The 21,807-nt window shown below is 44.7% G+C and overlaps 1 protein-coding gene across 2 annotated transcripts in view; it reads left to right on the top strand.

Moving 5' to 3' along the window:
* KIF5A (kinesin family member 5A) overlaps positions 1-21,807 on the top strand; it is a 902,746-nt gene that overhangs the window by 500,026 nt on the left and 380,913 nt on the right. For both annotated transcript variants that reach the window (XM_069653594.1, XM_069653595.1), the window contains exons 12-13: positions 7,010-7,185; positions 8,147-8,215. In XM_069653594.1, coding sequence (XP_069509695.1) covers positions 7,010-7,185; positions 8,147-8,215 — 245 coding nt within the window. The remainder of the gene's footprint in view (positions 1-7,009; positions 7,186-8,146; positions 8,216-21,807) is intronic.

Below are 21,807 nucleotides of genomic sequence, written 5' to 3' on the forward strand. Positions count from 1 at the left end.
ATTTCTTTCCCCCAAGTGGCATCTTGAAGGATTTAAAAAAAGAACCTGGTTAATGAAAGCTATGTTTAGACTAAAGCGCCAGGTGCAGAGCAAATGCTTATTCCTTTCCTCTGCAGTCGCTGGGAGTAATAAAGGTCGATTGCAACAAACTAATGATTCCCTTTTTCAAAGAATTCGAAAATCTCTGCCTGGTTTGCAAGCCCCGGTGCTATTAAGCATTTGCTTTGTGTTGTGGAACGTGCTACCATTTTGTTTACAACATAACATTTTATTGGCATTTTAACAAATGACAAGAAACATCAGACATTTGGTATATTCCAGAATACATCATAACACATTTTGGCATAGTGACTTATTGACAGGAAAAGGCTATGCCCGATCTGGGTACTTCACTCCAGGGTGGAAGGGGGATAGATGAGAGCACCGTGACTATGATGTCTCATAGTCTCTTGGATTCTTCCAGCCAATGGGTTAGTGGGGGTCTTTGGGAGAGTGTTGGGAATTCTACTGCAAAGTCCATGAATGGGGCCCATGTATTCCGGAATTGGTTCAGGTTCCCTGCTCGTAGAGCTGTGATCTTTTCAGCCACAACAGTGTCCCAACACTTTGCCCACCATGACGGGATTGATGGGCCCACTGGATTTTTCCAGAGCCGTGCTAGTGCAATCTTTGCTGCTGTTAGGAGGTGGGTAGATAGGCAGTTTGTGTGGCCTGTCAGAGGGAATTCCCCGTCCCGTGTCTCCTAGTAGAAGAATCCCTGGGTCCCAAAGAATTGCAAGGCCTTTGATCACTTTTATATGGTCTAGTACTTCTCTCCAGTAGTTTGTCGTCTGCGTGCAGGTCCACAACAGGTGGAATAGTGTTCCTTCAGCCGTGCAGCCCCTCCAACAGCCCGATGGAGTGTTTGGGTTGGTTTTATGTAGCTGTGCTGGGTGATGTAATACCGGTTTCAACATTTGCAGGTGAATGTCCAGTGTGGCAAGAGTGTCACTTTGCAAGTGTGGGGGAGGTGGGACCATGAAAACAGCCGTGTTTTTTAATGGGGCAATCGGGTACTCCCAATGTACGGTCAAAGAAGGTAGCAAGACCTAGCCAGCCATCTTCATGGCTTCCACGCCCCACTCAAACAATAACACTATACTACCCACCTGATTTATGTGAGACTGCTGTTTGAAACATGTTTGCTTCTACCGTCGCCTACAGGCCTCTTGTAACTGGTTTCTCCATCGCCCTGATGCCTAGGGGCTTGCACACACTATACAAATGTAAAAAATAAATACAGTCGAGTGGTTGAAGCTAGTGGATTTGTGAAGTGAAGGGTGGAAAGGTTCCCCCTGAACTGACCCGAGCGAGTTTACCTGAACTAATCCAGTAAGGTTTTGGGTGGTGCTCCCCAATATAATTTATTTTACAAATAATGGTTTTGAAATTAGGCATTTTGCAGCAGAAACTAAGGTAACAATGTAGTATGTAGACTCTGTTATGCAGGGCAACACATGAAACACTCCAAAAGATGGCAGGGCACTAGCAGTACACAGAAGCATGTTGTAACCTGTGTTGATGCTGGTTGTCGCCAAAGCAAAACCATGAGACCTCTCTAAACAGTATATACCATTGTGGATTTTAATTCCAACACCGCAAGCACATGCTGCTCCATCATCATTCACTTTTTCAGTAAGATCTTCGAGTGAGTGCTTGGCGAATTCAATCAGAATTTGCAGTGTTTACTGTCAGAGTTCCCTGCAGTTTTTACTTAATTTATTGGGCTTGACGGTGGATAGGCCCACTCTGCACTAAAGGATTTAAAAAGCACCGGCGTGGCGCTTCTGCGCGTGTGCTTCGAGTGAGTGCTTTGCGAGTGCAATCGCAGTTTGCTGCTTCGTTCAAGAGTTCTGATCTATAAAGACCGGTGAGATCTGCTCACTGAAAATCCTCTTTGGCTCTTACGGTATTTGATGAGTGGGAGAAGTAAGGGATATTTTTTAAGGCGTAAAGGTGATCAAAATACAGGCCAATCGGTTAAGATGCCTCCAAAAAAAGGACGTAATAAAAAGAAAGCATCCGGAGCAGGTACTCTATTTACAACAGTGCCGATTGAGGCTGAACTAATTTTTAATGACACTGCTACTAATAGTAAAATTGCTAACTATTTTCCAGCGTTACCTCCTAGTACTGTGGGTGAATACCCTAGGGAGAGAGGAAGTAATCATGGTAACCAAGAATGTATCTGTTTGTCTATCTCGGAAGATCATACAACTCCTATGCAGGGTGATAATGTTACACTAAGCTTTGGTAAAAACAATACTTTTTCGAACCCTGTTGACAACCATTAGTTACTCAACTTGGTGTACAGTCTTCACCGTGAATCATTAGGTAATGGTTTGTATAATCAGCCTAAAGACCAGTCTATTATGGCAAGTAATGTGATAAGAGTTTAATTTAATTTTTCGAAAACACCTGATTAGGACAACATTTCAGATGAAGTAAGGAAGTTGCATGATGAGAGTAATTTGTGTTTGTATTCGGATGATGAAACTACAGAGTGTGCTGATATTCTAATGTTTTTTAAAGCGCTCTTCACTTTGTGCATGAACATATCACAAAAACAAAAAGATTTTTGTGACACTGTGGCAAAAACTGTTGGTATTATTCTCGATAACAGTGTCCCTGCTGGAGCCTGCGATTTGATCAGATCTGCTCTACACCCCCTATCGTTGTCAAATTGTGAACCACAGCGTTATGATTTCTGGGGACCTTATGAATGCTCCTAACCTGTTGAGAAAACCAACCAGGCAACTGTACAATACAGGCTCCCAGGCGGGTGTAAAAGTTTCTAAGTCTGCTTGCAGATGAGAGTGGATTCAATGAGGACCAGGCTTTACCTTTTGGTCCTTGATTGCCCCCACCTATCCCCTAAAGGTGACCGCTGAGGGATCAAAGTAGGGCCAGGCTTTACCTTTATATCCTTAATTCTGCAAAGCATTCCCTAGAGATGGTGGCTGATGTTTCTTTATCTGTGATACCCCCCACGAATCTCCTAAAGCTGACTGCTAAATAAAGCACTCAGTTGAACATCAAGACATAACCCAACATTGAGACACTCATCACCAAAGCTGTCCCCTTTGAGAGAGCACCAGTGATACATTGCGCGTGGTTGTGAAGGGCTCCTCGCCAGACACGGAGCTGGTGCACCTGGTGTACCTAGAATCTCTGCAAAACCTACAACCTGAGAGATGGCAAGGTTATGAATTGCAGCTCAAACCATACAGCACCTGATTATCTTCATGACCACTGCACTTACCTGTTAATCTTTGCACATCACAATGCAGTTGACATTTGCACATCCCTGTTGTCCCCTTCTCAGCAGCTCTTTTGGCATATCCCCTTATAGAAATGTGTTGCATTTTTGAAGCACAGTGTAAAAGGCACATATGTCATGATTTAAAGGTCACTTTACAAGCAGGTTTGAAGTTCATCACCCAAGAGGCATTCTAAATATATGGTGACAAGTTGTCCACTTTAAAGCACGTTGGGCCAGCAACATTGGTAAGAATCATTTTGGATCTAAAGGCCACTTTGTATGGGGAGATGCGGATGCACCCTATTAGTTTTTGGTAAATATACTGATTTATGGCAAATAGAACCTTTTGAACGCTATCATCCAAGTAACTTTGATTATGACTTGATATTTGTTAAACACTATGTCGCAGGAGAATTTGTGAGATGTGTTTTTTTGGCAAATGGTAAATTTGAAAGCACAGTGGCCCCATATTGTTGGTCAGAGATTAATAAGACTTGGATGAAATTTTAGCAGATGATTTGGGGCTTTTCCCTAAAGGAATTTTAGGAAAGTCAGTGGTGAATGATTCATTTCAAATCATTAGCACCCACTTCAGAGCATTGATCTGACATATCAATGGTTTGTCCAAAATGACAGATAAAAAATGACCAAACGCATGATCTGGCTGAATTTCGGCTGCTCGAAAATTCTGAAAAGCAAAAAAGTTCGACCACATCACGCATTTGGTGCTGGGGACTGCAGCGGTGTCCCCCGCACCCTTGCTCACTATATTGTGAGCCGGTGCCCCCTGCAAGCCGTCCTGAAAAAAGAAAAGAAAAAAAGAGAGGGCTGCAGAGGTGTGGCCCGCACCATTGTTCACTATATTGTGAGCGGGGGTGTCCCCCGCAGCCTTCCTGAAAAAAGGAAAGGACCCTGTGTTGCCGGTTCCTCATCACGGAAGTGAAAGGTAACAGGCAATGCAGGGACACTGCAAGTCAGCAGCCACAAGGTAAGTAGAGGGGTCTGGTGGGGGCCAAGTTGCAAATGTTCTGGGGAGAAAAGACTGGAGGTTATTTCGGAAAAATAATCTTCGGTCTTTTCTCCCTCGAACATTTGGATCTCGGGCTTTCAACCATGATCCTTCAGAACGCTCATCTGTGCCTCAAGTTGATGTAAATGGAAGACTTGAGCTTTACAAATCACCCTTAACACACATACCATGAAGAACACACCAACCACAACCAATACACACCATGAATCAACAGCTGTTCACACAATTTCACCAGTCCATTACATTTCTGTTCCACTCCACTGTGTGAATGCCCTCATCCCTATTTTTCACGCACATCCTTTGCTTTCACCAGTCCACCACATCCCCATTAAAATATACCATCCACACCACATCACACACCAACTGCTCTTCAAAGCGCTTTTACAGTTCACTTCATTCACATTCTTCCAAACTCCCTCCAGAAATGTTGGGATTCTCCCCATTCCTAATACTAATTTACACAATATCTCAAGCATATACCACCTCACAACAATTTGGTTTAGGCATTAACTGCAACTCAGAACCTCACACACCAACCTCACCACTCTACCATGACTGGACACCAAACTCACATGACACCATACACACAACACAGTTTTGACACAGACACCACATGTATACAGACAAAACAACACAAGAGCAAAGGAGAAAGGTGATGACTGGAAGGGTTTGAATAAATACCTATGGCCAACCTTCTAGACTACCATTATTCAGCCTGCCTTGCCTTTACACAGGGGGAAAGGCCACATGCAAATCAGGATTGGTCCCGCCCCAAAAGGAACAGTCCAACCAAAAATGCTAGGTCACATTCCTTCTGCACAAGACCACAAGCCATCCCAGACACGCATGAGGCTCATTAGCCACTGTAGGTATCAGGCTCATGGGCCATTGTAGATGAGGAGTAGCTTGGGTCACTAGGCCGACAATCTCGGAACTGATGTCTGGGCATACCACTTTCTCTCTTAGAGTCAGAGTGAGCAAGAAAAGCAGAAAGGGGATGGCTGGAAGATTGTGAATGAATAATAACCTCTGCTATTGCTCTGACCAACCCACCAGTGGCACCAGACCATCATTTTTCAACGTGCCATCCCATTACAGGAGAGGAAAGACCACATGCACATCAGGATTGAGCCCACTCCAAAAGGGACAGTGCAGACCGCACTACTTGGTCACGAGCATTCTGCATGAGATCACAAGCAACCTGAGACATGTTCAAGATCAAACTACTCCAAGCTATCCCATGCTGCACCTCACTGGAAATGGCCTTAATTCTGAATGTAAGAAGGATGCTTCAATGGATGTAAATTTGAAAAGCTCAATGTACCCAACAACGTGGTGCCAGATGTATGTTATGAATATTTAGTAATAGGTAGCGATTGGTCATTTAAGACACCATGTTATATACCTTTGGGTTCACATCTGTTTCTTCAGAAAGTATAAATCAAATCCCAATTGGAGTAGTGATGCTACATATAGTCAGTCCTATATGTAGCACACTGGTCAGAGTGCCTTGGGGTAGTCCCGTAATTCTAATATTGTAATACTGTGTCTTCTAATAAGACTATTTTGAACTGGCTCTACAGTTGTGCAATTGGCTGGCCCCCTAAATTCATTCACAAATAACCACATTGTGTAAACTTTGACTTCAAAATTCCTCAGTACCCAGTCTTACTTTCTAAGAGAAGGCAACCATGAGGGCTGGGCAGTCGTCGCATCAGACTCCTCAGAGAGGGAGCAGGACCGAACTTGCAGAAGAGCACATTGCACCTTGCTGCAACGTGCTATGCTGCTGGGTGGTCAGTACCCAGCACTTTAGGTGGACATAGTGCAAAAATTATGCAAACAACTCAAACTCAAACTGAACACATGCGGCCGGTGTTGGAGGTACGCCCTAGACACGGGCTAGCTGACCCCCCCTGCTGGTGCTTTCCCTCTGTGTAGGCCTGTTGTGAAATCATTTCTTTGAACACGTGCATATTATAACAGGGTGCAAGGTCGAATAACAATCCTTTTCAATGTTAAGCATCAACATAAGCATGCCATAATGACTTGAAAACATTAGACGACCGAAAAGGTCTTAAAAATAGAAGAATTAATGGCGTTTATGTCCTGCCTTGCCCCAGTGGAGTGGGTGACTATTAGACTCAGTGGAGATGAAGGGTCAGTTATGAACACTTGGGGTACATTCCTGACACTTTACGGAGTGATCTGTACTTTTAATTTCACTTAGTCTCCCGAAACTGCCTCATCTTTCTACTGTCCTTAATAGTTTTAGTCCAATGTCCGTTTGGGACATATTTCCCGTGTCTTGATGCTATGCTGAATACAAAACTTAAAAATCAAAGTAACTAAATACCTACATGAAGCCCACAGTCGTGCTAGTAGGCACATAGATGCAGCCCTTGGCAGGAGAGTGAATTCTGGTCTGCCTCCAAGACTAGCGCTTCAGATGTGAGTCATTGCAGCTCAGGGGTCAAATGTAACACCTAAATCAGCGGCACCCCTTTTTGAACATGTTGCTTGTTGCTAGGGGTAACGGTTACTGCGCCAGGCTCCTGGAAACGTAGATGACGTCACAAAGGTGAACCCATGTCAGTGCTAGGAAGTTGCAGTGGCAGGCCAGTTGGCGCCATGAGTCCTCTTCTTACCCCACTTCCTGTCGTCTCTCTTTTCTGTAGGGGAGAACGTGCCTGAGACGGAACAGCTAAGCGAGAATGAGAAGCTTGTCCCGGACACATGCGACGAGACCCCTGTCAACGACAACAACTCCTCCATCGTCATCCGGATATCCGAGGAGGAGCGGCAAAAGTATGAAGAGGAGATACGCAAGATGTACAAGCAACTGGACGACAAGGTGGGTGGCACCCAGAGTAGCGCGGGGCTGCAGGGGTGCTGTCCAGGGTGCTGAATGACCAGCTCACATCCTGGCTTTTCGGCCTGGCTCCTAACAAGTGTTTAAGGTCGAGGCTGTTTTTTTCCTGTAACATTGCAGATAGAATGCCAAGGCTGGTGCCTGGTCTTGCCTGGGCGCATGCGTTCCTGCACACAAAGTAACTACAGGTCCACACACGATTAACAAAATATGCTTTCTTCTCGCGGGTCACATGACCCATCTCAGTTTCCTCGTGCGGGAACCACATGACACGAAGGGCTCGACTGTTGCAGCCATTATCTCTCTTTGTTGCTTAGGACCACTGGAGATCCTGCCTCCAAGCGCTCGACACACTTCTTGCATGGCACTTATGTACCCAATGGGTCATCAAGGAGAGATACTCGGGAGGATAGCTCAACGGCAACGTGCTTGCCTTGGAAGCAAGATGTCACGGAGCAACATGGGTTCGATCCCCGGGTCCGCGCTTAGAAACCTCTGGGTATTAAGCGCGTTATAAATAACCTATCATATCATACTGACCACGTTGTTTGCCAACTTGTCTTGGTGTTCTTGAAATAAGGCCCGCCACTTATCGTGATCAGGTGTCTTCAGGCCTTATCTTAGTTGGGGAGCCAGATGACACTTTTCTGTTTGTACCTGAGATTCAAGGAAATAGAAGTCGGAACATGACCACTTCCTAAACAATAGCGCAGCCCTTGCGTATTTGTTTGCATTTAAGATGTCCTAAAATCAGTATTTGCACAACCGCCGCACAAGATGTATGTTGCAAAAAGCCTTTGCCGCTCAGTGTGCTGGACTTGTGGACTTTTGGACTGTGTTGTTTAGAATCTTTAAGTCTGTAGGCCATGCTGTAACATTTATGCTCGTGGAGGTAGCTGCTCCTTCCTTGTCAAACGCTGTCATTTCTCACCCTCTTGCTCAGGATGACGAAATCAACCAGCAGAGCCAGCTGGCCGAGAAGCTGAAGCAGCAAATGCTGGACCAGGAGGAGGTAAGTGAGGCTGAGCCCCGAGGGCCTGGCAGAGGCTGCCCGCTGACAACTTGTGTTATCTTCAGCATAGTTCTGTACCATGTGTGGGGTGTGTGGCTTTAGGTAAATCTGCCATTCAAGTATTCAGTCCTAAATATGTTTGCACATAACAGTGAGCACAGGAGGGCAGGTGTGGATAGGTCTCAGGCAGAGTAGGGCTAGGGCAGGTGGTATGAGCTTATGCAGAAAAGTACTCTGGAATAAGGACAACCAAGAGTGTGGGTCAGGTAAATACTGTTTATTCAGAGAATTGCACAGGTTCAGAGAAGGAGGCCCAACCGTGCCCACCACGCAGGCAATCTCCACCTTTCACTGGGCGAGAACAGGGGGACCAACATTCCACTCACATACATTGCACAGCCAGGCACGCAGCAGCATGCTGACCTCAACAAAAAGTGTACAGGGGGTTGCCTCAGAACTCACCAATAAAAGTTACAAAAGTAATTAAAAAAGGAGTGTACACCAAGCAAGAAGTAATGCTAATCTGGGTCCAGAAGCAGCTGGGAAAGCAAAATTCACACAGAATGCAGAACAGAACTGCATGAAAGGTGCTGTCAGATACGCCCCTAAAACAGGAGATTTTATAATCATACAAACTTATTAGCATCAAACCGCATTGCAACATTAGGTTAGACCTCCATGTGAGGCTAATTGGTAGAGCCACTTCATTCCCCTATAGTGGGACATACATTATCCTGACATGATTGGGTCCTGCAAACCTTGCCACACCACCCTCAACCACCTCTGTGACATCACAGTTCAACCCCCAATTCCTACATCACAGTTCCAAAACATTAAGACAGTTGAGATGACCAGTGGATCCTTATTCATCTGCCGCCGGTCATCTCCATCTGTTTCCCATGGGAATACTACCGATCATGACACTGAAGGAGCCTTGAACCATTGACAAGTAACTGTTTTAATGTAGCATCTAAGGAACTCTTCGAGCTTCTTACCAGGCTCACATGTGGAAAGGTGCAATTTGAAACTGCCTTGGGACATTTTGAAACCGTCAGTAGACCAGTTTCATAAACTAATATGGTGACTTATAGAATGATTGTGCATTCACTGCCTTTCTCCGGCACCCATGAGCTTTGCTTCCTGACCTCAGAAGTATCAAAGGCTGTTCATTTCTTACTGTATGATCATGGGAATGTGTAATTTGCAATGTACTGCCAGCCTCTGTGGATACTAAGAAAGTTAACAAAAACAGGGCAGTAGTACACACTCAACAGTCAGCAGAACTGAAACTACATTCAGTATGAAACAGTGTGGAAACAAGCACCAAACAGGAAGGAAAAGTGCAAGGTACACACTACATAAACCCTGGTGGTAACACACTCTCGACGGTCTGGATAACTGAAAGTACATTCAGCATGAAACAGGGTGTCAATAACGCATAAGACAGGGTGGTAACACAATCAACAGTCAGAAGAACTGGAACTACATTCAGCATGAAACAGGGTGGCAACAAGCACCCAACAGAAAGGAAAAGTGCAAGGTACAGGCCACATAAAACAGGGTGGTAACACACACTCAACAGTCAGGAGAACTGGTACGTTCAGCCTGAAACACAGTGGTAACAAGCACCAAACAGACAGGAAAGCCGAGGGGATCACTTAGAGTCCTCACTGACTCGTACACTCACAATCAAACCTGATGGACAAGGCCACCCAAGAGGAAAGAACAGGAGGACAGCCCCCAAAATAAAAGGATGACCTTACAGTTAAACACAGTGATGCCCTCAATCTTTTAGTACTGCACATGTGGGAATAAGATAAGCATCTATAAAACATGAGAAATGGCCAGTGAATTATTAGACTGCATAACACACCTAAAAATGGAAAATGTGAAAAGACTTACATGGGCCACCTTGATCCCAACGGGAACCCACCCTGAAATATATGGCATGGTAACCAGCAATACATATCTTAATGAAACGTCAGGAGGCACAGACACAAATTGAGAGGATAAACCGTAGTGCCTAAAATATTGGCATAGTGTAGAATCTGAAGAGTGAAAACAGCCCACTTGTAAGAAAAAATTTACATTCATGTTAATGCACAAACTGCACCAATTGTAAAGCGAGATTTCCTAAATCACGTTGGAGGGAGTCCAGCTGCACTGCACAATGAAATACATCTAGTTAGATATAGTCAGGATGCATATCATGAGCACATAAGCCCATTCTATAGGTGAGTGTAAATGAATAGTGTCCAACAGGCTCTGCTGTCATGAGATAATGGGAAACTAATAAACGTGAGGTGACGGCCAACATTGTGTGTCCATGACGGCCATGTATCACAACTGTTAACCAAAAGCAAAAATGTAACAACAGCTGGTCGTGAAGACAAGAAAAATTGGCTGCTGGAGCCCATTGTCAGAGCTCTGAGGATTTTCAGCTGTTAAGATAGCTCAGTGTGTTGTTCGCTAGGTGCTCCGATCTACGTGTGATCTACAGGTTCTAGGTTCAAATACCAGCAAGGCAAACTCAGCCTTTCATCTCTCTAAGGTCGTTAAATGTGTACCAACTTCAGTTGGGTGATAATATTTGTATGTAAATGTTCTATGTACATTGCTTTGTCAAAAGTGGTATATAAATGGGGTTTTCTGTTTTCATGGTTTATTTTTTTTCTCCAGTTGTTTCAAACATTTTCAGAAGCTGTGTTTATCAGTCTTTTCCAATTTGCCCCCATCAAAAAATTGCAAATAGCTGTTTTTTCCAGTGTAAACACACAAATATTCATTTATTGTTTAATTGTGTGTATAAGTAGGGTAATATCTCTCAGAGCAAGGTGTTATGAACACTTTTCGGAGAATAAAGATGATTATGTTAATCCAGTAATTTCTAACATTTCTACAAGTCAAAATAATTGTAGTAAATCAGGGAATACTTTTTTAAGGGACTCTTTGTCCATCCTTGCCCTTTCTTTTCTTCCCATGAAGACTTTGATTTGTGAAAACGACCTTTCCACATTTTAGAGACTTCTAATTTTAGCAGATAAGTCATAGTTTGTTAAAAAAAGGATTTGCTCATGAGCAGTTACTGGTGGAGATAGATTATTTTGACTGTCATAAGAAATAAACTGCAAGCAGATAACAACTATGTTTATCAAGTGCTGCCAAAACTGTTAGTTGGGTGCGGGAATATCAGGGAATCCAATAGTAGACTGTTGCAAAGGCAACTCAGCTGATCAGGTGATTGTTGATGAGATGTATTATGTTGATACCTTCCTGTAAATATGGATTTTTTCCTATTCCTGCTGCAACAAGTGCTGTAAATTGTGTTGTTTTGGCTGGGGATGAGCACGGCTCTCTCGCTTCACTCTGTGCATGAACATTTTCCCCAGAGGGAAAATCTAAAGCTGGCCCCCATGAATATACACACAGTGAATGAACATATCTTAAAGTGAAATATACACATGTCGTTCAATTGACCTTCCCCTTAGAAGAAAGTGCACAAGAGAAAAGAGCATTGGGCTTTTAAAAGAAAAGTAATGAACACCATAAAAATTACCTGAAAGCGGAAATGTTCCAATAAATATGCTGGCAAAGTATAAAAGATGCTCATCTTTAAAACCCAGCAATCTGTAGTGAAATATTCCCTGAAAAACAAAACCCCACTAATAGACAGCGGCTGTACTAGCAACATGACAACCTGGGAAAAATCCTGGTAGTCAAATACTTGAGCAGGCTTTCCAACCTCAAGAAAAATGAGGGGTTGTGTCTGCATCCTGAAAAAAGTGACACTGTCCTCCCACATGTATCCTTTACTTGTGCCCTGAAAAGCAGCCACAATCAGGGAAAGATAACTGCACCATTCTTCAGGATTGCAACTTCTCTTGCCACATCTGTTTATAAAGATAACAATGTAACAGTGAATGTGCAGTGTTTTTTAATAAGGTCAGGGGATTGGAGGGGAAGCAATGGGAGAAAGCAAACAGACATACTTGTGGCTGGGGGTAGACCCCTTTTCCTAGTGTCTGCCAAGCCCCCTCACTAGTTACCCCTTCACTCTCAGGTCTCAGCTTCTGATCCTCTGGAGCCTGAAGATGAACCCCACTAATCCCTTGCAATCATCGACTCCATGAGTTTTAGTGACTACTGTTGAGCCCACAACCCCAGGGGGAAAGAGGAAGTGGATAAAATAAAAAAGAACTTGGCTTCATTCAGATGCTCCTCCTTGTCCTCCAATCTGCTATTGAATACCTGAAAACCAAATACATGTGTTAATACTTAGTTCCTTACCTCCTGCTCTCCCTTTGTATCCTGTAGAGCTACTACCCCCGGGTTACCTGTCTGCCTCCTCTTAAAGCTTGAAGGCACCTCTGAGTACTCCCGCTATCTTCTCATACTGGCCTGTGGTTCTCCTTTCTGATACTCCTCCACCTGAAGATATTATAGAGAGATTCACTGATGTCTCACTAGTTTCCATTGAATTCCTGTAATGAGTGCTTCCTTTTTACTGAATTATCTAACCTAAAATATAGTCTTTTTGGCTCTCTCACTCTGATTAGGTGATTACTACTTCAGTACCCTCTATTGTCCATTGCCCTCTTTCTGGTTCTCATTTACTGTACTAGAGGGTAATTCCTGAACCTCACAGTTTTGACTGACCTAAATCCTTCTGCACTGCTATATATGTGTACTGCTTATTTACAATGTGTTCAGTGTAAAACTTCTGCGCCCTGTGTGCGAAACCAAAGGGTGTCTCACTTACTAGTTGCCAGGGATCTCTCTCTCAAGTGGCCAAGGCACGGCCATCGTCTTTGGATCCAGACCCTGGGGGTGGACCAGTGCAGGAGAATCATCTGGGTGAGGAATCTTTGCAAAGTGGGGGTCGGGCAGCCAATGGTGAGACATGGTAGCCCCCTTTTCCTGTGGCCATATCCAGATCCTTTTTTATAGGATTATCCAACGTTGCAACTCCGCTCTCCCACCCTTTGTACACAAACACTGGGCTGAGGAAGAGGAGGACTGAGAGTAAAGAGGCTAACACTTGCATATCTCATTGGACATGTCCCGTTAAAAAGGTCAGGCAAAGTCAGGCACTTGACCTTAATCACATACATCTGATACCCATTAGCACACGATAAAAGGCAGAACATAGAGATGACACACTCTGAACAAGGTGAGACACGAGAAGGAGCAGATTTTCCTGGGTGAAGGTGAACCCATTGGAGCAGGATGACCGATCATGGGGCCAGATCAAAGGGTAGGGAAACCCTGAAGATCCCTACAGGGGGTTGTTGCCTCTGGGAAACCGTGAAGGATACAGAGAGAAAGACAAATCCCAGACAAGAAGAAGCTTGCATTATGTTTGAAGGAAGACCAGCGACCCTCCCGGGTGAACCGCAGAGTTGGGGAGGCAAGGCCAAGCCTTTGGTATCAACCTTGACTCGTGAATCAAAGCTGCGAAGACAAGAAAGGAATGCACACAACCGGCGAGTTAGCGAAAGACATGAAAGGCCCGTTTGTGTCAAGGAAGATTGAAGCAGCAACAGTGTATATCACGGTTGAAGGTTGCGCACGTGCTGATGAGACACGAAAGAAAGCAAACGAGTAGTGAACTTTAAGTTACTGCTAACTGTGAAGCCAGTGATATACAGTAGCAGAGTGGTCAAGCAAAAAGGAAATAGCCCACTCGAAAGTCTCCACAAAATGTTTTATGACTTGTAATAAAGTGACAAAGAGAACGAACTATGAAATGGGCAATGGTCCAGATTAATCCCATCAAAAGGGGAAGTTAAAAGGTGATTGCTTTAAGAGAAAGATTTATTTGAACTTTTCTGATTGTGTTATGGCACTACCAAGACCAAAAGACACTGGGTCAAATAATATAAGGGAGAGCTGAATTGAAAGTCAAAGTGGTCCTGCGGAGGTCTATGTAAAAGGCCTTGCACATTCGAAAGTCTTCGACATCAGTGAAAGGCCTGAGCCTGACTGAAGGAGACCGTGAACAGGAAATAACTTAGGGGAAGGGAACCCCTAACGAATGTGAATGAAGGTCCGAGCCTGACTGAGGGGGATAGGGAACAGGAAATAAATTAGGGGTTAGGGAACCCCTAACATTGTGAATGAAGCTTGGGGAAGGGAACCCCTGCATGTGCTGTGATTGCGAGGTCCGAGCCCGGCTGAGGGAGATCTATGTTGAATCAGGTACTTTATGTTGAGAGGTCCCAGCCTGACTGAGGGAGACCTACGTGAACTGTTGATTTCTTGAGAGGTCCATGCCCAACAGAGGGAGAACTACTTTTTGTGAACTGTGAAAGAACTTTTGGTGAACTGGAAATAAGTGACTTTAACGTGGAAGGTCAAGCGGCCCTACATCATCAACATACATCTGATACCCATTAGCTCCCCCCACACTGATAAAAGGCGGAACATAGAAACACACTCTGAGCAAGGTGAGACACAAGAAGGAGCAGATCTTCTGGGGCAAAGGCAAACCCATTTGAGCAGGATGACCGATTGAGGGACCAGAGCGAAGGGTAGGGAAACCCTGAAGATCCCTGCAGGACGTTATGACCTCTGGGAAACCGTGAAGGATACGCAGAGAAAGCCAAATCCCAGACAAGAAGAAGCCTGTATTGTGTTTGAAGGATACCAGCGACCCTTCCGGGTGAACGACAGAGTTGGGGAGGTGAGGCCAAGCCTTTAGTATCAACCTTGACTCGTGAATCAAAGCCGCAAAGAGAAGAAGGGAATGCACACAACCAATGAATTCGCGAAAAGACATTAAACACTGGTTTGTGTCAAGGAAAGATTGAAGTCTCAACAGTGTATCTCACTATTGAAGGTTGTGCGCATGCTGATGAGACACGAAAGAAAGCAAACGCGTAGTGAACTTTAAAAATTACCAATAACTGTGAAGCCAGTGATACAGAATAGCAGAGTGGTCCCGCGAAAATTAACAGCCCACTCGAAAGTCTCTGCAAAATGTTTGATGTCTTGTTATAAAGTGACAAAGCGAACAAACTTTGTTAATGTGTTAAATGTCGCAGCTACCTTAAATGGGGTTTTTGCTCTTTACTAACAGCATGCAGCATCCGTCCTGAAGCTCCCTGGTATCCCAGTCTCCTTCTCTGGGCTTATTGTTTCCTCCACTGTCGGTCTGTTGCCAGGGAACATGTCTCATTGGTTTCTCGGTTCCCGCCTGGCCTTCTTCGCTCGCCAGCTCCTGCTGCTCGGGCTGGCAGCGCAGAAAACACTCTTCCTCCTGACTTTCCTGGACATCGTCCTCGCAAGCTTCTTCTCTCTGGTCTTTCCTCCTGTGTCCCAACCATTGTTGGGAGGGCTGATTCTTCTGTCTTGTTCAGAGGTTCCATATTTGAATATCCCGGGGCTGTTAACATCTTCCAAAGACTAGAACGCAGTTTTGGCTTGCCGCTCCTAGTGATCTTCATTGCTCCATCCCTCTTCCTCTTCTCAGTGTTATAAAAGGGGGGGAGGTGTACACAAGTCCCAGTACTTGTTGTTTCAGTGTTATTAAAGGTGGAGGGATGTACATAAGGTTGGAATTCAGTAAATAGTGGAGATTCTTTATTCACACCACAATATGCCATACAAGAATAGGGAAAAAGTGAATGGGTGTTACCCAGGAGTGCAGGTAAAGATCTGTTCTGACACAGCGGGCTCACTTTGCCCATACAAGAATAGGGAAAAAGTAAATGGGTGTTACCCAGGAGTGCAGGTAAAGACCTGTTCTGACACAGCAGGCTCACTTTGCCTCCCCAAGGGTTGTCCTACCCAATCTGGTCCTCCCACAGATAGCCACCCCATGGTCAGAGTCGGGTAGCTTCTGCCTTTCCCTGTTCCCATAAGGGGAGCTTTCCCTTGGGGAAGTAGTGACGATATTGCTAGATTCGTCACACAACGTAGTATATATACGGGAGGTCCTATGGTTACCTGGCCACTGGGCAAAGTGGTACTTTGTGCGGAGTACCCAGTGAAAGGTCCTGTGAGCAGAATCCAGTTGTAAAGAAAGGGAAAGGCCTGATGAGTAGCTCCCCAGAGGAACCAAATGAGGAGTACCACTGGCAGGAGGGTAAGATAATAGTGTCTGCTAGTGGTAAGGGTGAAAAATACCAATCTTTCTTGAAGTGAAGGTCTGGGAAAGACCTGCTGTGAATGCTGAGAAAACTAGAGGCCTGGGAGAGAACTGCTATGCATTTTGAGAAACCCCAAGGTCCGTAAGATACCTACTGTGAATTTCAAGGAAATGCAAGGTCTGGGAGAGACTCACTGTGAATTTTGAGAAACCCGATGGTTTGGGAGAGACCTGTTGTGAATATTGAGAAAACCCAGGTTCACAGAGAGAGCTTTTAGGAAAATTAAGATGCCCTGGGCTGGAAGAAGCCTACAAAGAATGTTTCAAGGCTGAGCAAAGGCATGAGAAGAGAAAGCTGTGAAGATTGGAACCAGGAAGAGGGCTTGAGAACCAAGATGTAAGATAAGAGTACTGAAGAAGAGTCCAGGCTGTGAGTAATTCCTGAAAGATCCTCACCAGAGACATGCTGTTAGAATAGGGTTGGACATTTGAGATTAAGTTTTAGTAACACTTATGCTGGCCAAGAAAGTGTACATTTGTTTTACAGTTTAGGGTAGCTAGGAGGGTAAGGAATCATTAAGAATAGAATCTGAAAACATTTCTGTTGGCCACTTCATTGAACATTATTTTGTAGTTTAGGGGGTGCTTGGGGACTAGTGTGACAGGATCAGGGTATGGCCCTGACAGGAAGCAACAGGTTTGGGGTAGGTGGCCTACCAGGGTGTATACCAGAGGCGTCCAACCCTAGAGGCTAAGTTGGGGAGATGACGTAGCCCCAGTTCCTGCTGTGAAAAACCTGAGGGTATTTGACGGCCCCTTTCTGGGGAACTCCTTATTCAGGGGATTAGGGGAGAACAATCACTGCTAGATCCCGACCCTGTGGCTAGGAAGGTGAAGAAGATCTACCTAGATAAGTAGTCTCAGGGGATTAGAGGGAGAGTGCCTCGGGTAGAGACGCTGCATTCCCCCCTCCCCTATTTTCCATCTAGCCCCTCTCCTTAGTCATTCCATCTCCCCTTCCCCAAATACTGAGATGAAAAAGAACAAAGAAAGAAGAATGGAGATTTCCCATAGGAATAGCAAGGTCATGGTTTCCTATGGGAATCCACCATATTCACACACTTATTAGGCCAGGCAGGATTAGGCACTCCACCCCAATCACGTACACCTGCAACCACTTGACACTACCCAAGTGTATAAAAGGAGTGTCCCCGTATAGAGCAGGGAGTTGCAGTTGGGAAGGCAACAGGGAGGCTGCGAGGCTGAGTCCTGCAGGGGATCCCTGTCTTGCTGCTCAGAGGCACACTTGAGGAAAGGGAAGAGGCAAGGAAGGATGACTTCTGCAGCGCTGCAACAGCATTGCTAGCTGAGAAGTGTGCATTGTCCCTCATTGAGGCTTTAGATTTTAGGCCTGTTCCCCTCCCTGTGAAGGACAGACTTGGGGAGGATTCCTGAGACTGGAAAGATGAACCACCAAATTGAAGGAACTACCAATACCAGAAAGCATTGAGGCAAAGTATAATCTGGTAAAATATCGAAGTGGCTATGCTGAGGTATTTTTGAAACCCCTCGAATATTCGAAAGTCTGTGAATGAAAGGTCTGAGCCAGACTGAGGGAGACCTATAAGAAATTGCAAACTGTAAATCGTGAGAAAAGTTTTAGCAAAAGGTCCGAGCCTGACCAAGGGAGACCCAGTGTGAATTGTGCAACTCTGAATGCTTTTGAACTGAGAAACCCTGGAGAAATATGTTTAAGTTGAACTTTTGAAGGAAATTTGTTTCATTGGAAAAGCCCAAGGCGGCCAGGGAGAGAGACTTGGTATGAACAAGAGACTTTTCGTGGAGGGGTTTAGCCTGTGTTCTGAGCTGCATACTCGTGGCACGAAATCCAGAGTCTGTTCTACAGCCCGAGTGTGCCCCCTTGACCCGTGCTAGAAACGTGGGGAAGGGAGTTTGTTTGCTCAGCCATTTTGATATATTATTTCGTACACTGTTTTCCTTTACATATACATTTTCCTGTACACTCATTTATTTTAGTAGTAAAAGGGCAGGCAATAGGTTTCTTTAGTATGGGCCATTTTATTTTGCCAGACATTCCTAAGACTGTTATTTTTATTATTTGATGGTAGTGCATGCTCCCATCTTTCAAAGTTACTTCCAGATAGGAGGTTATCCAACCCATGTGTTCAATAAATACCCTTGAACATTGAATCTCTTGTGTCTGTCTTCACTTATGATACCATGTCTCCCTTACACTGTGCACCGGGACTGTGCATTCTATTAGTCCCCTGCTGCTCATCGTTGTCTTGCTTCCAAGACAAGCACCTTGCTCCTGAGATATTCAACAGGTTGAAGCCTTAAGCTCATTGCAGAATGTAAAAAGGTCTGTTTCCATTTAATCTAACGTATGAATTTAAGACAATACTTGCATAGTTGGTGCATTCCCTATCCTTTAACAGTGAATTATTAAGTTATGGTTGTTTTTTATCCTGGACTTTTACTAAAGCCATGTTTCAGACTACATATCAGAAATCTCAGTGTTGCTAATCGAGGACACATCACAGACATCTTCCTCAGAGAGCTGGAAAATTCCTTTAAAGAATTATCCTTAAGTCATTTCTGGTAGTGAACACCTTGGGGCTTAATATAAATGTAATCTGTTATCCTATGTTAGTTCTTGAGTAGGTCTTCGTTCCTCCTCCCAAATGAAAAGTCAAAGCGCCTCATTACAAGTTATGTGGTATCTCAGCTGTAAATCCGCTGAGATACCACCAAACAGATTTACTGTTACCGCCACTTGATCTGGCAGAATTACCAACGGATCACAAGTGGGGGTATGGCGGTGTTAGTCTCCATTTATAGCGTCCATAGGACTCCATAGCAATTCCACCAAAATTGCAATTTTTGTGCAGTAAGGTGGCGGAATCACCTCCACCTTACCTTCAAATCCATAGTTCGGTGGAACGGTAATGGGGTGGGCCACACCGCCAAACTCAAAGTCTTTTCCAAGGAATGTTGTGTGATCCCCTCCCTGTTTGTGCTCGAGTTGAATCTTACTTTATTGCCTTAAAACAATCACTGGTATTAAATAGTCTTGACTTTACCTTTACAGCGTTTGTTTCACTTGAGATTATTCAATTTATTCTAAGGGCCTCATTATGGTGGTAATGCTGTGGTAACAAATGCAGTGATAACCACTGCATTACCGCCCCATTACCATACCAGAAAACTATGGCTTTCGAGGTAAGGTGGAGGAAAAATTACACCATTTTACTGCCAAAAAATTGCACTTTCAGTGGAATTACTGCCAGTGGTAATTCTGCCGAAATCCTCCATAAACGGGCACTAACATTGGCATACGACCACTTGTGATCCAGCGGCAATTCTGCCGGACCAAGTGGCATAACAGCAAATCCTTTTGGTGGTAACTCGGCGGATTTACCACTGAGATACCACCAAACCTGTAATGGGGCCCTTAAGTACTCTAACTATCCAATCCTTAGCACTAACCCTAAGCTATATACTTGAGGCACTTTCCCCCTCTCCTAATGCAGAAATAAGGGTGACTGCTTATGTCCAATATAAGGAACTCATGGTGGCAACAGTAAAGACAGACACAAGTGATCACAGTTCAAGGGTGTTTATTAAACTGTAAATGCAGGGTGGAAAAACGGTTAAACTAAACCTAAATCTAAGATGGGAGCAAGCTTCGACCATCAAATGAAAAATAAGACAGTCCTTGTGGCGTTGTGTCAAAATAAAAAGGCCTATACTAAAAAAAACGATTTCCAAATCCTTACAACTAATTACTGAAAGAGTGTGGGATAGGGTTTTTGATATAGAAAGAAGTGTTCGCAAATAATAGGTCAGGATGTGATTGCCAGGGGCCTCCCTTCCCCACGTTTTGAGCATGGGACAAAGTGGATCTCCTGAGCACAGTACACGCTCGAGCTTTCCTAGCACATGCCAACAGTTTTGTCTCAGGTATCAGGTTATTTCGATGATTAAGACTCTTTTCAAGAAAAAGTCTCTTGCTTTCGAGGCCTGATACATCCAACAAAGAAACACAAAGTTTGGTTCCATGTATACTTTGGGTGATGGCTTCACACCTGGGTCCCCCTCTTCTGGGCGTAGACCCTTAACAAAATCGTATTCAACAAATCGAATAAACAGTTCCTTTTTCAATGAACTTTGGGTGATAGCTTTCCATCCCAGATCTCCCTCTTTCGGGCTCAGTTGCCTTTTCAGACGTTAGGCTCCCTCCTTCGAGTTCACTGCGGCTTTTCTTCCTTTCACAAATCTTTGTTTTTTAAAATCAGTTCTTCGGGCTTTGCCCCTTTTTTTAATCAACTCCCCTCTGTCGGCTCAGTGTTGCTAACTTTTACAACACACTGTTCATACGCTCATTTCACCAAGCGGGACTCATTTCCCTTAGCTCCGCAATCATCTGTCAGTCAAAGACTTTCAACAGTAGAGAGGATTTTACAAGACCCCTGTATGACCACTTTTACCTCTTCTCGCCTCTTCCCAAGGGCTTCTGGTTACGGTAGTTTCTACCATCAAGTAATTGCCCAGAGTTTCCTGCCTGAGCACCCACGTGGTGCCGGACCCCTCTGTTGCTGGGTTTCCCCCTCTTCCGCCAATAGTATCTTTAAAGCTTCTTCAAAAGTTCAAATTAGCTGTTGGCTATTTATCATTCAACACAGTTTGGTTTCTTATCAGCTATTCCCTCGACTTGCAGGCTGTGATGAACCTCCTGGCTTTCTTCTCCTTCGAGTCAAGGTTGGTACCACAGAGACCCGCATTTCTCCCCGGCTTGTTTATCAGCGGAGCAGTGTCTCATGTACCGTAGACATCTGCTGCAACACACGCTGGCTATTGTTCACAGACTTAGGATTCCCTCTGCGGAGGTTTCACAGGCCTTGGTAGGAAAGGGCAAGGTCGTGTTTCTCCCTTATCACCCTCTCAGTCTGCGCCGTCTTTCTCCTTCTCTTGAACTGCTGTGCTGACTTAGCTCTCACATCGTGCGGTTTGCCTTGCTGGTCTTGTGCTCTTGTGCTCCACCGTTTATCCTTGTGGGGAAGGGAAAGGGCTGTCAGGTGTGGGTGATTCTGGTCAATCGTCTGACTTTGCCTGACTCTTGTATTGGGACATGTCAGGTAAACAGCTCTGGTGTTAGTCCGTTGTCTTCTGTGTTGTGCGAAAGTATTCATGTTGGGAAAGGGGGGCAGTGCTTTGGAATATCCTATGTGGTAGGACAGGGAAGAGGTGTTGAAAGAAGGAGGATATACCGCCTCTCACCCATCTGTGTCCCACTCCCACTACCTAAGGACTCCCCATCCAGGTAATCCTCCCTCACTGATCCATCCCCAGGAACTGGATCTAATAGTGTTGGATGTGTCTTGGACACCTGGACGACAGATCCCCGGGGACTAGCTAGGGAGACGCCTTCAGGTTCCTCACACAAAACAGCAGTAAAATAATACTCTTTCTGGCCTCCATA

This window comes from Ambystoma mexicanum, chromosome 3q (assembly GCF_040938575.1).
Source record: "Ambystoma mexicanum isolate Mex_15411 chromosome 3q, UKY_AmexF1_1, whole genome shotgun sequence".
Lineage (NCBI taxonomy): Eukaryota > Metazoa > Chordata > Amphibia > Caudata > Ambystomatidae > Ambystoma > Ambystoma mexicanum.